The following is a 14,825-nucleotide window of genomic DNA, read 5'->3' as shown; positions in this document are numbered from 1 at the left end:
TATGCCTTCAAGAAAGGCGTGTGTCCCGGCCCTTTTTGCGAATCTATTATTCGCAATCGCCCAAGGACCTTTGCTGAAATACGGCGTCAGGCGGTGGAACATATCGCCTCCGAAGGAGAGGTGTGCGAGAAGCGAACCAATGTCGTGCCCTCACGCCCGAGGGCGCAGACGCGGGTTCAGCCTGTCAGGGTCAACGAGACAACGACGGGGAGGAAGAAGCTAGAGGGGAGACACCCCTATGAGGCCAGAAAACCCCAGTCCCGGGGTCTAGCAGAAGGCGATCGCCTGGCCAGAGAGAGGGCAAGGCCGGCGAGATACAACTTTGTGGAGGAGTTGAAGGACCTGATCGCCGTGCCTAATATAGCCGAGAGGTTGAGGCGACCGGCGAAGACTGATAAGGTGTTAGGGCCTCGGAAAGACTCTTGGTGTGAGTTCCACAAGGCTTTCGGTCATCACATTGATAACTGCCTGTCGCTGGGTTACCAGCTAGATGAGCTGGTGAGAAGCGTGTTTCTGAAGGATTATGTCGCAGAACCCGCCACGACCGTCGCCCTGCCGGCGCCAACGGAAGAACAAGCGCACGAGATGCCTGTTCTCGGCGAGGTCCACACCATTGCTGGAGGTTTTTCCGGCGGAGGACCCACCGCCTCCCAACGAAAGAAATACGCGAGGGGGGTCAACTCGATTGAGGAGAGAATCTCAGGTGATCCGTGGGAGTCGGACCTCGTGTTCACGAGGGCGGATCTGCGAGATGTCGTGCAGCACGACAATGACCCCGTGGTCATTTCAGTTGTCACGGCGGGCCGAAAGGTGCACAGGGTTCTAGTCGACCAGGGAAGTTCTGCAGACGTCATGTTCTGGTCGACATTCAACAAGTTGCGGTTGTCTCTCAACCTCCTGAGGCCCTACACAGGGTGCCTATATGGGTTTGCGGATAACCAAGTGGAAGTCCGAGGCTACTTGGAGCTGAGGACAACGTTCACAGATGGAGAGGCCTCGCGTACCGAAAGCATCCGGTACTTGGTCGTAAACGCCTACTCTGCCTACAACATCTTGTTGGGCAGACCGGCGTTGAATAGGCTGAATGCAGTAGCCTCCACGCGCCATATGAAGATGAAGCTGTCAGACCTCAGCGACAAGGTAATAGTCATCAAGTCGGACCAGGAGGAAGCGCAGAAATGTTATGAGAATAGCCTGAAAACGAAGAGGGGCGTGTTCATGGTGTTTGAGCGTCTGCCAAGTGCAGACACGATGATGATTGAGGCGACGCCCGCTGGGTCAACGCCTGACGAGGCCACACCCGTGAGGGCGACGCCCGAGGCAGATACACTCATGGTGGAGGGCCCTAACGACGCGGCGCCCGTGGAAGAGGCGGCGCCCGTTAAGGATAATAGCAGGGATCAGCAGGCGGCTAACGTGGTGGAGAGGGAGATTGGCAGCAAAACGTTTAAGCTAGGGCGTTTGCTGAGCCAAGAGGAGCAGGAGAAGGTGGCAGAGGTGATTTCACGCCACTTAGATGCTTTCGCATGGTCTGCCTCGGATATGCCCGGCATCGACCCTGATTTCCTATGTCATCATCTTAGCATGGACGCCACGGTCCACCCCGTCCGCCAAAGAAGGAGAAAGTTTAATGAAGAGAGGCAGCTGGTGGTAAGGGAAGAAACGCAGAAGCTGCTGAGTGCTGGTCACATCAGGGAGATTCAATACCCTGAATGGTTGGCCAACGTTGTCCTGGTGAAGAAGGCGAATGGGAAGTGGAGGATGTGCGTGGACTTCACAGACTTAAATAAAGCGTGCCTGAAGGACTCGTACCCACTACCCAGCATCGACGCGTTGGTGGACAGCGCCTCCGGTTGCAATATACTTAGCTTTTTGGATGCATTCTCGGGATACAACCAAATCAAAATGCACCCGCGAGATGAGAGTAAGACTGCGTTCATGACGGAAACCAGCAGTTACTGTTACAAGGTGATGCCTTTTGGGCTGAAAAACGCAGGCGCCACCTACCAAAGGCTGATGGACAAGGTCCTAGCGCCCATGTTAGGGAGGAATGTGTACGCCTACGTGGATGATATGGTAGTAGCGTCGAATGATAGGGCACAGCACGTGGCGGACCTAGAGGAGTTGTTCGTCACTATATCCAAGTACCGCCTCAAGCTAAATCCCGAGAAGTGTGTCTTCGGGGTAGAGGCCGGTAAGTTCCTAGGTTTCATGCTCACGGAGAGGGGAATAGAGGCGAACCCCGATAAATGTGCAGCAATCATCCCCATGCGAAGCCCGACGTCAGTGAAGGAAGTGCAGCAGCTGACGGGGCGTATGGCGGCACTATCAAGGTTTGTCTCTGCTGGAGGAGAGAAGGGGCACCCGTATTTCCAGTGCCTTAAAAGAAATAGTCGTTTCACGTGGACTGACGAATGCGAAGCGGCCTTCTTGAAGTTGAAAGAGTATTTGGCGACGCCACCGGTCCTTTGCAAACCAGAAGCGGGCGTGCCCCTCCGGCTGTACTTCGCGGTGACAGAGTGAGCTATCAGCTCTGTGCTGGTCCAGGAGCAGGACCAGATTCAAAAGCCCATCTATTTTGTGAGCAAGGCCTTACAAGGCGCGGAGACGAGATACCAGGCGCTGGAGAAGGCAGCGTTGGCCGTGGTATTTTCGGCCAGGAGGCTCCGCCATTACTTCCACAGCTTTACAGTGGTGGTGATGACGAACCTCCCTATACAAAAGGTATTGCAGAAACCTGACGTAGCGGGAAGGATGGTGCGTTAGGCGGTGGAGTTGTCAGAGTTTGATATCCAGTATGAGCCCAGAGGATCCATCAAAGGGCAGGTATATGCAGATTTTGTGGCAGAACTCTCGCCCGGGGGCGAACAAGAGGTGGAGGCAGGTTCGCAGTGGTTGCTCTCGGTCGACGGCTCTTCCAACCAGCAAGGAAGTGGCGCGGGGATAGTCTTGGAGGGACCCAATGGCGTGCTGATCGAGCAAGCTCTGTGCTTTGCCTTTAAGGCAAGTAATAATCAGGCTGAGTACGAAGCTCTAGTTGCAGGGATGCTCCTGGTTAAGGAGATGGGCGCGCAGAACCTCTTGGTGAAAAGCGATTCCCAGCTGATTACGGGACAAGTATCAGGCGAGTTCCAAGCAAAAGACCCGCAGATGGCGGCGTATCTGAAATACGTCCAACTGCTGAAGGGAGCATTTAGCGCTCTTGAGCTAGTACATGTCCCAAGGGAGCAGAATGCCAGAGCTGACCTGCTTGCCAAGCTGGCCAGCTCAGGCAAGGGGGGTAGACAGAGGATAGTAATCCAAGAGACGCTCAAAGCTCCGCGTAAATTCGTGGAAGATAACAGGGTGGACGTCCTCCATATTTGTACAGCGAGGGGGAGGCCAAGGAGTCATCGTTCTTTGACTCAAGATATGGTGAAGACACCCCATATTAGCACATACGCGGATACGCCCGAAGGAGGAAGGCACGCACAAATATGTGCTTTAGCCATGGGAGACACCTGGATGACGCCATACAGACGGTATCTGGCGGATGGGGCTCTCCCAGCGGTGCCTGAAGAGGGTAAGAAGGTTAAGAGGAATGCCGCAAGATACACTCTGGTGGACGGGGTATTGTTCAAGCACGGGTTCACCCACCCTATCTTAACGTGCGTAAGCGGCGACGAGTGTACCAGAATAATGGCGGAGCTCCACGAAGGCATTTGTGGAGTCACGTAGGGGGAAGGTCCTTAGCCTCTAAGGTGGTACGCGCAGGTTTCTATTGGCCAACAGTAAAGGAGGATTGCGTGCGGCACGCCCAGCGTTGCAAGCAATGTCAAAAACACGCTGACTGGCACAAGGCGCCGCCAGAAGAGCTGCGATCCATATACAGCCCGTGGCCTTTCCATACGTGGGGGATCGACATCCTAGGTCCATTCCCATTGGCGATAAGACAGATGAAGTACTTGATTGTTGCCATTGAATACTTCACCAAGTGGATAGAGGCGGAGCCCGTGGCCCAGATTACTGCGCACAAGGTGCAACACTTTGTTTGGAAGAACATTGTGTGCCACTTTGGTGTACCTAAGCGGCTGGTATCCGACAATGGAACCCAGTTCGCTAGCCAATAGTTGAGAAACCTGTGTGCAGAGGTAGGCATCAAGCAAGTGTTCGCATCAGTCGAACACCCCCAGACTAACGGGCAGGTAGAGTCAGCGAATAGAGTTTTGCTGAGAGGGCTAAAGAGAAGGCTAGAAAAGGCCAAAGGAGCGTGGGCGGAGGAAGTGCCAAGGATCGTATGGGCATACCACACCACGCCCCAATCTTCCACCATGGAGACGCCTTTCAGCTTAGTGTATGGGTCGGATGCGATGATCTTGGTCGAGATACACGAAAGCTCGCCACACTTCCAAAATTTCGTGGCTGAAGAATCCAACGAAGAAAGGCGGGTGAACCTGGACCTACTAGACGAAGCCAGGGAGGAAGCCAGAATAAAGGCCGAAGCAGTAAAGAGAAGAGTAGAGCGACAATATAGCTCTAAGGTGAAGCCACGGCAGTTTCAGATTGGCGACCTAGTTATGAGGAAGGCTCACCCCTATGAGCTAGAAAATAAGTTGTCTCCCAAGTGGACCGGACCCTTTAGAGTTACCGAGGCTAAGGGCAATGGTTCGTACAACCTAGAGACTTTGGAAGGGGGTCCCATTCCGCGTAGCTGGAATGCAGCCAACTTGAAGTTTTATTTTAGTTGACTTATGTAAACAGCTATGTAACAATTTTATTATAGGGGACACTCTTTTTCCCTCTCGGGGGTTTTTTAACGAGGTCACCCAAATAAAAGAAAGAGAAGTTCAAGAAAAGATTTGCCTCGGTTTTCATCTTCTTTCCACTCGAAGCGCAAGGCCAAGGGCTAAAAAGATGAAAGACAGATTCGAAATAGGCGATAGGTGTCGCCAGATGCAGGCGTCGCGCCACAGAGCAGGCGTCGCCAAGAGGAAGTGTCACCTAGGTAGGGCGTCGCCTAGTAAACATAACGGGGGAGCGTGGACAGTATGTTAAAAGAAGCGAATGCAGGCGAAGGTGTGCAAAAATGAAACGGCGTTGCAGAAAGCAAAAAACATGACACCAAAGAGTTAATATTACAAATAGAGTTCGAGATAAAGGCCAATGAGATAAATGAGGCGAACAGGTACATGCCCTATGCTCAAACAAAAAGTACAAACATGACCACTTTTCAGTGGCCTCCGGAGTTGGGATGGGAGGAGGACGAAGCTCCGCTCTCAGCCCTCAGTGCCCGGGTAAGCTGTGACCTCCGCTGCTGATTTATCTTCGAACCTGCACCAAGGGAAACGAACATGGTAAAGACACCACGAGGCAAAACATGCAAAGATTTAGAAAGCATCAAAAGCGGAAGTTTCTAAGGCAGTCACTCGTACATATATACTTCTCTAGGGTTCCGGCGTTGAACTCCAAACTGATCAAAGTGGCGGAGTCAAAACCCCCCGCCTCAGCCAGGATCTGGCAAACCACCTGGTCGTTCGGGGTTAGTTTCTTGAAGGGTTTGGACTTTAGGGCTCTCGTCTCCCACACCCAGTACAGTGGAAAACCATCTAGGGCGGAAGGCACGAGATTAGAGCAACAGACTTTGAAAAACCTACCCTTCTACCCAGTGAAGGAGTTTTGGAAGGGGGTCAGGAGAACCCTGCCGGGAACGTTACTGAAGGTCACCCAGAGGTTGTTCCTTTGCCTCTTCACCTCAAAGAAGTGAAGAAAGATATCAACCGAGGGTGCACACCCCAGAAAGCCAAAGAGTATGTCAAAGGCCTTGACGAAAGCCCAGCTATTAGGATACAACTGGGCCGGAGCAGCATTAATCTCCGTCAATAGTTCCCTTTCGAACCTGGAGAAGGGCAGGCGCACACCGATGCTCTTGAATACCACTTGATAGAAGTAAAAGAAGGGGACCCCGTCGTTGGCTCGCTCGTCCCCGCACACCGGCTCCCTCAAGGTGCAAGGGAGTACAACAATGTCGTCATCATGCCTCCTAGCGAAGGCACGATGATCGTAGGAACACGAATCCCCTTTGTGTTCCCTTATGGCCCTGGTAGAAAGCAAGCATGAGCACTCGTCGAGGAGCTCGCGCGAGGCCCATGCATACAAGTCCTTGGGGTTAACCCAAGGGGGAGGAACGTGGGAAGACATGGCGCTACGAGAGGTGAGCAAAGAGCAAGGAGTTCAAAGAAGAAGGGAGCGTTAGGAATACGGGAGGTAAAAGCGCCAACTAGGAGGAATGCAGAAGGAACACTGCGTGTAGCGGTGCAAGGAGGGTGCGAAACACAGGGATGATAAACGCAGGTATGGGTTCCTAAAGATCTAAATATTGCGGTTAGAGCGCCAAGCGACGGAAATGGGAGCACCGTGCGATCAAGCCACGTGTCAAATGATGGGAGGATGATCCCGGCGCCTCTGGTTGATTTTCAGAGACCGTCACATCGACAGAATGCCCAAGGGTACGATGCGCCATCGAGAATGGGAGCATCTTGTCAGAAGCTCAGAAAATGTCAAGATCAAGTCAAGTGAGGGAACGTCCCATCAGCCATACGGGAGAGGCCACGTGGATGGCGCGGGCGAAACCTTGAGCTCTCCGCTATCCCCAGGCGTTGACCAAAATCGAAGTCAAAGCCGACACCAAGGTCGAAGTCAACAGGTTGATCGCACCAGGCGTCGCCAGTGTAAGAAACCGATGGCGCCGCCAGCATGAGACGCCGAGGGCGTCGCCAGTATAAGACGCTGAGTGCGTCGCCAGCATGAGACGCCGAGGGCGTCGCCAGTATAAGTTATCAGTGGTGTCGTCTCCCTGATACCCACAGGTAGGAAAGACTGTGGAGGGAGACGAAATCGAAAAAAGTCAAAGCTGGTCACCAGCGGCGTCGCCTCCCCGATACCCACAGGTAGGAAAGACTGTGGAGGGAGACGAGATCGCCAAATGCTGAGTGAACCACTGGCAGGGTTGTTCCCCGATACCCATGGGAAGGAAAGACCATGGAGGGAACGACCCCCTGGGGGGCATCGAGCCTTCCCAGTGTTTGGCGTTTCTAGACACCCTGAGGGCGATACGGCGCTGCTGTAGCAGGCCTCTCTTTAGGCGTGGGCGCCAGGCACCAACAACCAAGGGACAGATCGCCTTGGTGTTTGAGACACCCCATGGACGATACGGCGCTGTTAGACAGGCCTCTCCATGGGCGTGGGCATCGATGCGTGACCTTGTCCCAAGCGTTTAAGACCCAGAGTAGGTCTCAACTTTTGCGTTACAGCAATGGTGGAGCTACCGACGCCTTCACGAGGCAGAGGCCTCATAGACACGAAGGAGGAACGGGTTTCGAGGCACACGTTAGAAGTAAGGTGTCAGGCGTACCCGATCGCCCAACACAGCGTTTGAAATGGGTAAAGGTACAGGCAAAGCAATTGGAACACATAAAAATGAAGAACGAGTATGAAATGGCTATACAAAGCCTATTATCCCAACAAAGTGCAAATACTCCGAAAGATTTACAAGTTCAACAGAAGATGGCAAGAGCAAATATAAAGCGTCAAAGGTAAAAGAGACAGTTGAGAGTCAGCGTTTCAATCATCCAACTCAAGGGGCACGACGCGTCCATCAACGACATGGTGAGTGGAATCGCAGTTAGAAACGTCGATCCCCGGATTCTCGCAGACGGCCTGGGCCAGAGCCTCTTTGAATCCCTCCTCGAAGGTGTCAGCCATGTCGTTGATAAGAGCTTTCTTGGCCTTCTCCAACTCCTCGATGGTGGAGTCCCTGGAAGCCACCTGTTTCTCCAGAGCCTCCTTCTCCACTCGGAGCCGGCTGACCTCGATCTGCAATTTGTCATGGTCAACCTGGAGAAGGCCCAATGTCTTGGCCTGGGTAGCCATCTCCCCCTCCATCCGCTCCAGTTTTTCAGCCTGCCCACAGCATTGATCCTTCAAGTCCTTTTGAAGCTTTTCGGAGGCTTCGACCATGTCCTGGAGGCCTGTTATTTGAACTTGGAGAGTGACTTCCCGAGCGTAGAAGTCGGCCTGAAACTCTATCGCCTCGCCCAGCTGCCTTTCAGCCTCCTCCTTGGCCTCTTGCGCCAACTTCAGAGAGGCTTGGTAGGCCTCGTTTTGGCGTCCCAGAGCTTTCTTCTCCTCCTCCAGAGCGGCCACTCTTGCTTCCAGGGCCTGGAGGGCTTGTGTGTTTAAGTTTGCGATTCTAGCTTGGGCGCGCCAGTCAAGGGCCACGCCCAAGAAGGCTCCCAAGTAGAAGGGCATTCCTTCTCTCCTGTCGGAGCCTTCTGGCATTAATCCCCGATGGAAGCCTCTCATCAGGTGCATGATTGGAGGAGGAATAGCAATGAGATCGGGAGCGGCAGAAACGGAGGCAGGATCGGCGGGAACCTCTGCTGGGGGGGAGGCGGAGCAGACTCGACCCCTTCACCTTTCTCCTCTTGGACTATAGTGGGAGGGGGAGAGGTAGCACTAGGGGGGCTGTCCCTGAAGGAATCCCCTCCTGGAAGTGATGATGCTGGAAGGGAGGGAACCCTCGCAGCCTTCCTCCTCTTGAAGGATACCACGCCATCAGAGTCCTCATCATCGGAGAGGATCTCCAAAACCCTTTTTCCTTTGTCCCGGGGGGTTGGAGCAAGGGATGAAGCCACAGCCAGTGGGACTGCGGCGATGGGCGGAGGTGAGCTGGGTGTTTGAAGTGGTTGGGGGCTACGTGGGGGTGGTGAAGATGAGCCTAGTGGGGCTTCGGTAGTGGTCGGTGTTGGTGAGGGCAAGGTTAGTGAGAGGTTTGGGTCAGCAGCAGGGGCGGAGGAGGCGCCAGCCTTGGTGGCACGAGCAGCCTTCAGTGCTTTCGCCAAGACCATCCTCTTGGAAGCATCCATCACCGATCCTACATTCAGACAAACCAAATAACAGAAGTTAAGGCTAATGCAGTTATACAAACCCACAAAGCACGCAGATGAACGAAACATAAGGCACTTAGCACCAAGGAAGACAGGTGGAGGAGGCCAACAGAGCAAGCATGATGCGGTAAAACACAAATAACAAAGGGTAACAAGAGAGGAGCCTCCCTACCAAAGTAAGTGGACAGGGTGTGTGCGTTGTACTCGCACGCTATGAGCTTCAGCGTGTCGAAAACGATCCCCAGGCCAGCCAAGGCCTTGCACACCCCCTATCAGCAGAGGACAGCTCATCTAGGGCATTGGCCTTGAGCAGCTTGGGATGCTCTGTCCAGTATAGTGGGAAGTCGTCCAAGGCTGTGGGGTCATGTTTGGCGTAGCACACCCTGAAGAATTTTCCCTTCCAGCCTTTATACGAGTTCTAGAAGAGGGAAAGGAGGATCCTGCCAGCGATCCCGAAAAAGCTCACCCAGAAGCTTTTCCCTTGCTTCTTCACCTCGAAGAAGTGTAGAAAGACGTCCACAGAAGGGAGGACGCCTAGATATCCACAAAGAATCTGAAAGGCCCGAACGAAGGCCCAGCTATTGGGATGTAACTAGGCAGGGGGCGTATTGATCTTCGTGAGGAGTTCCCTCTCGAAGGGTGTGAACGGAAGGCGTACACCAATGCGTTTAAATACAGTTTGATACATGAAGAAGAAGGGGTTCCCTCTCCTGGGTCTGTCATCCACACAAACAGGTTCCCCTGGCCTGCCGGGACGAACGGAAATGTGAGCATCGTGGGTGCGGCAGAAGGCATTGAAATTGTACAAATGGGGGTCACCACGATGGTTCTCCAAGTCCTGAAAGGTCGTCAGGGTGGTGCATTCATTTAAAAGATCGTCAGGGGCCCATGTATAGAGGGCCTTATAGTCGGTTTTGGGGGGAGAACTGGACCTTGGTTTTAGGCGCACCATGATGCGGATAAATAGCTGGAGAAAGAAGAAAGGAAAAGGGTTTTAACAAGCGATGCCAAGGCAGAAAGGGGAACAAAACCCTAGAAAATGCTACCCACACGAAGAAACCCAGAAAGGGGGAGAAGAGAACGGAGAAGAACGGAGGAGCGAAAGAATACAGAAATGCAGAAACATAAACAGTCCCAGGCAGTTCATCCATACATTATAGTCATGCAGTAAAGGGAGTCAACAAGGGTAGGAAAAACCGTACCATTAAGGGTCGAAGGTGTGGTGAGCGGAAGCACGAAAAAGCAGAGATTGTGAGAGAAGAAATTCAGAGAAGATGAATAGTGCGAGAAGGCAGAGAAAGTGGATGAAACAGTGGTTTCGAGCGCGGAGTTTGGGTAACTTAAACGTTACGAGGAGCGCGAGGGGGAACGGATGGTGACCGTGCGATGATGCCACGTGTCGCAGGATTAGGCGCTCACTGGGAGCGCAAGAGACTCTTGGGGCTGACCGCGTGATGAGCCACGTGGCAAGCGATTAAGCGTGGCCCTAAAAGGTGTTGCTTCCCCGTTTCAGAGGATGTCCGATTAGCCATTAAGGGCACCCCAATGGTTCAGAGAATGTCACGTCAATAGTTTGAGAAGTGTCACGTCAGCAAAGAATGACACGTCACCAGGGTGACGCGTGGATGGCGTGGGCGAGACCTTAGTCTTTGCGCTGAAGACAAGTCTTCAGCTTAAGACTGTGGGGCTTGTGTACCGTCCCGTATCCGGGCGTTGACAAAGTCAAGGTCAAAGTCAACGTCAGGGTCAAAGTCAACATGAGGCGTCGCCTAGGTGAGGACACGCCAAGTGCAAGCATCGCCGAGGCGGGGCGTCGCCGAGAGGAAGCGTCGCCAAGGTAAGGTGTCGCCTAGGTGAAGGCATCGCCAAGTCAAGGCGTCGCCCAGCTAGGGCGTCAATCACAGTGTTGCTCCCCGATACCCATGGGTAGGAAAGACCATGGAGGGAGTGACACCGTGGGAAGGCCTCAAACCCCGATAACCCGGGGTAGCAGTAAAGAGAAGAGAAAGGTGGCTTCAAGGCAGATAGTAATAGTGCCAGTGTAGAGCAATCTGACTCGTGAAGTGCCCATGCCGCCCCAGAGACGCCCTTGGGATAGTTACGACTCATGAGAAGGGTCACGCCCGGGGGCAGCCAGGTGCAGGGTACGAGAGGAAGGTAGATACGCTCTCAAAGTGAGTGACTAGAGGTTTGGGGGCATGAGTTGGCGCCCAGAAAGTCACCCCTTGCGCAGATGCACTCCCAGGTAGGAGGACTCACACGAGGAAATACCCCCAGATGGGGTCACGGCGCTGTGAGGCCCTCCATGTGTACAGCAGCCAAGTCAGAATAGAAACGTCATTTTGTCAGGTACAAGGTAATTAAAGTTATTTAACACAGTTTACGTTTCGAGCATTTAAGGTACTATAAATGCTCCCAAGCGATTTGAACGTCTTAAATGCGTTGGACGTTTTATAATTAAATGCGTTTTAAGGTGCTTTGAATGCGGGAGTAGTTTAAATAGCGCCTTGAATGTTGGAAACAGGGTTCGAACTTTTGGCAGACTTTCCCAGAGTACACTCTAGTTGCTTGCTCGAGTCTTGAGACTACGCACAAGGGACTAGGGAGAGAGAGGTTGTTTGCCAGAGGGAGAAAAGATACACAATACACAGTTTCATTAGACCACCTTCAGAGTGCCAGTCAGGTGCTCCGATACGGAGGTGTAGAGTTTTGGTGTTTCTTGCTAGCTGACTTGAGCGTCGTAGTGCAAACGGCCGCTAGGGTGCCCTTTTGTCCTTCTTTGCAGGAATCTACAGGTAATCAGTGGGAAGGAGTCTCTAGCTGACGGGTGAGGTTGCGCACAAAAACGTCTCAGGTCAACCGGCTGAAACATGTATATATATATATATATTCAAATTACTGATATATTATTATAAATATCAAAATTAATCATTCAATTTGATTAGATTAAACTCAATTTAATTTGATTGAATTTTATATTATATATATATTTTTTTTTTATTTTTTTTTATTTTTTTTTAAATGAGTAAATCACCATGCGAACAATTATAGTACAATTTTAACACTTCAAAATGTAACACTTTAAACACCAGTATTCAAACCACGTCTTACCTTTTTTTCACACTAAAAAGCACGTCTTACCTTTTTCCACACTAAAATATAAAATTTCTAACATATTATTTATCTGAACAATTTGTTGTTAAATTATAAATTTAATTGATGATGGAACATTTTTAAACTTTATTATTTATTATTAAACTAATTTAAAAAATATATAAAACAATATTAAAAAAAAAATAATATTTGACTTCTAAAAAAATTATTAAATAAAAACTAATTTTAAAGGAAAAAATATTAATTATTATATTAATTAAATTAAATATTATTTTAAAGACAAAAATAATAATATTTTTTTATAATTAAAATTTAATTAAATTAAAAGAAACACTTTAAAAATATTCCACTCTTAATGTAAAAAAAAAAAAAGAATAAAACCTAGTCTCCAGTTCTATGTCATGGCGAAAGAGTAACCCAACTGGACTAAAAAAAAATAGTACCGCTCTTGAGGCAATAGTGAAAGAGCCATCTATCTGCATTATTACACAGAAAAAGTAATATCATGACATAAGACCAAACTCCTTCTAAAAAAGAAAACCAAAGACTACATTCCAACCAACCAAATCATCACTCCTACCCACTGTTATATATGATGCTAAATCATATTACATGCCCCTAATTGAGTAGTCCAGCAAAAGCTTGTCACAAAATGCTCCACGTGTTCACTCTACTATATCATACACTGTTGTGTTCCTTCTCACTTCTACCTTGTTTGTTTGTGACCTCTTCATCTAGTTGGCTCTTCTGGACAACACTCCAACCCTCTGCAACTCAACCAAAAACTAGCCTCCTTCGCAGCCATGACTACTCTGCTAGCAACAACCCCCACAACCATGCATTGCTCTGCTTTCCCAGCAGAACTAACCATTGCTGCATCACAGAAGTTTCTAATGATCATTTACATTCTAAAATTAATAAATAAAATATTAATAGTTAATTAAATATAAATTTAAAAACTATTTATTAATAATAAAACTAATTTAAATATCAATATTTTTAATTTTTAAAATAATATATAATTTAATCAATAGAGTTGTACTAGACTCAGTGCTCAGTGCTCAGTGGTTGGAGTTCGGTACATGCAGTAGGTAGGTTAGTTCGACTATTAGCCTAGGGTGCAGGTCATGAGTTTGACCCAGTTTTCTTGGTAAGTCCGTTGTGGCATAATTAAAATAACATTTTTTTATACGTTAGTGTAAAGTTACTAAGAAAGGGTATTTTTGAACCTAGGGATATGTATAGTACATGTGGTGCCTATGTCAAGTAATTGTTTCTTTTAACTTGAGTACGTGTTTTTTAGGACACATAGTGGTTAAGTTGCATGTGTGATAAAAGATAACGTTGAACCATGAGTAGGGTGCTCAGGTAAGCATAATATTCCCCTAATGTTGACACATAAGTTGGAGCCCTGCTGGCAGGTAGTTTTTATGTTATTATTTTATGTTCTCCTTAGAGATAAGATTCATTTCTGTTGCAGCACCTGGAGAGAAGGCGCCCATAAATAAAATGCTTTTATGTTGAATATACTTTCAGTTGAGATATTCTCATGAGAGAAAACTGTTACAAGAAATAAGTTATAAAATGAGCTTGAGACCCTAGGTAAAGGTGTTGTTTCTGATACTGAAACTGAATACTTCTTAAATTCTAACAAGCTCTTACTGACTTGATCGTTGGAGTGTAATCAACATGTATGATCCCATCTGTTTCAACGGAGTCGCGTTCCAGTGCAACACGACGCAAAGTAGATTCTAGAAGAGACATACTAGGGTTAGAGCTTGTCGCTAAGGTCAACCGATGAGGAAGTCAATCGGCAAGAACTAGAATAATTTATTATTTTTTATTTAATGATTTTCTTATAATGTAAATTTATATATTATATTATAATAATGTAATATTTATAGACTAAAATAATATGGATAAGTGAAAATTCAACGAGTACAATGGATTTGCTCATTTGTAATTTTCTCTAAAGAAATTTTGTTCCATCAAAATTCTTTACGTTATTACTATTGTTTAAATTTACCCGAAAGAAATGTGGTAGTGTTCAATCATTTAAACAAGTAACATCTTATTATGTTATGACAGCATTAATTGGTTTAGTGGTGCTAGGTCGAGCACTCGTTAACATACTTACTTTCAACCATTAAAAATATAAATAAAAGTACACTAAAATAAGATACTTTCATTTAGTCAACATCACACTATATCGCCCATTTTACAATTTAAAAAGATTAGTTGAAATTTATAATATGATGAGAATTGTACTTTTTATTTCGTTAATAAGTATTTTTATTAATATAAAGTTGTCATATGAAATCAAGTAATACATATTTAATGTACATTTCCACATATTTAAATCTAGTTAGAATGAAAAAGACAAAGATCATTAAACTCACCTATGCATCTCACGAGATAACTTTATGTGAACGAAAACATATAACATAACATATATAATAGAAGTGCTTTTGTAATGGTATTGTGGATTTCAGGAAATTAATTTTACAGGGTTTAAAGAAGAAAGGACTGTGAATATAATATTTTCAAAATAGAAAAATCCTCGTATAGTTAACTCTAAAATAAAAATGAAGTAAAATTCAAAATAATACTTTTTTTAAAATTGATCATGTATGCGACTATATTTATATTTAAAGTAACTTCATAAAACATAGAAGCATCACAAATTAATTAATGTGAGGATTTTTAAATACAGACTTACGAGACGAGTGCCTCCATAATGCAATGGATATACGTGAATCTAGTGCAGTGTGAGTTTTGGATAATTAA

The 14,825-nt window shown here is 48.0% G+C and overlaps 2 protein-coding genes across 2 annotated transcripts; both read right to left on the bottom strand.

Annotated features, from left to right (window-relative positions):
- Positions 1-7,599: 7,599 nt before the first annotated feature.
- On the bottom strand, positions 7,600-8,316 carry LOC137824949 (uncharacterized). The gene has a single exon (XM_068630622.1). It carries the CDS (start codon positions 8,314-8,316, stop codon positions 7,600-7,602), a length of 717 nt encoding a protein of 238 aa, XP_068486723.1.
- Positions 8,317-8,339: 23 nt separating this feature from the next.
- Positions 8,340-12,939, bottom strand: LOC137824948 (proline-rich receptor-like protein kinase PERK8). The gene is made up of 2 exons (XM_068630620.1): positions 12,825-12,939; positions 8,340-8,911 (listed from the first exon to the last, which is right to left on the bottom strand). The coding sequence occupies exons 1-2, from the start codon at positions 12,937-12,939 to the stop codon at positions 8,340-8,342; spliced, it is 687 nt and encodes a 228-aa protein (XP_068486721.1).
- Positions 12,940-14,825: the final 1,886 nt, after the last annotated feature.

This window comes from Phaseolus vulgaris, chromosome 8 (assembly GCF_000499845.2).
Source record: "Phaseolus vulgaris cultivar G19833 chromosome 8, P. vulgaris v2.0, whole genome shotgun sequence".
NCBI classification, from domain to species: Eukaryota; Viridiplantae; Streptophyta; class Magnoliopsida; order Fabales; family Fabaceae; genus Phaseolus; species Phaseolus vulgaris.
The sequence above is the reverse complement of the archived record's forward strand: the minus strand, read 5'-3'. Positions and strand labels throughout refer to the sequence as shown.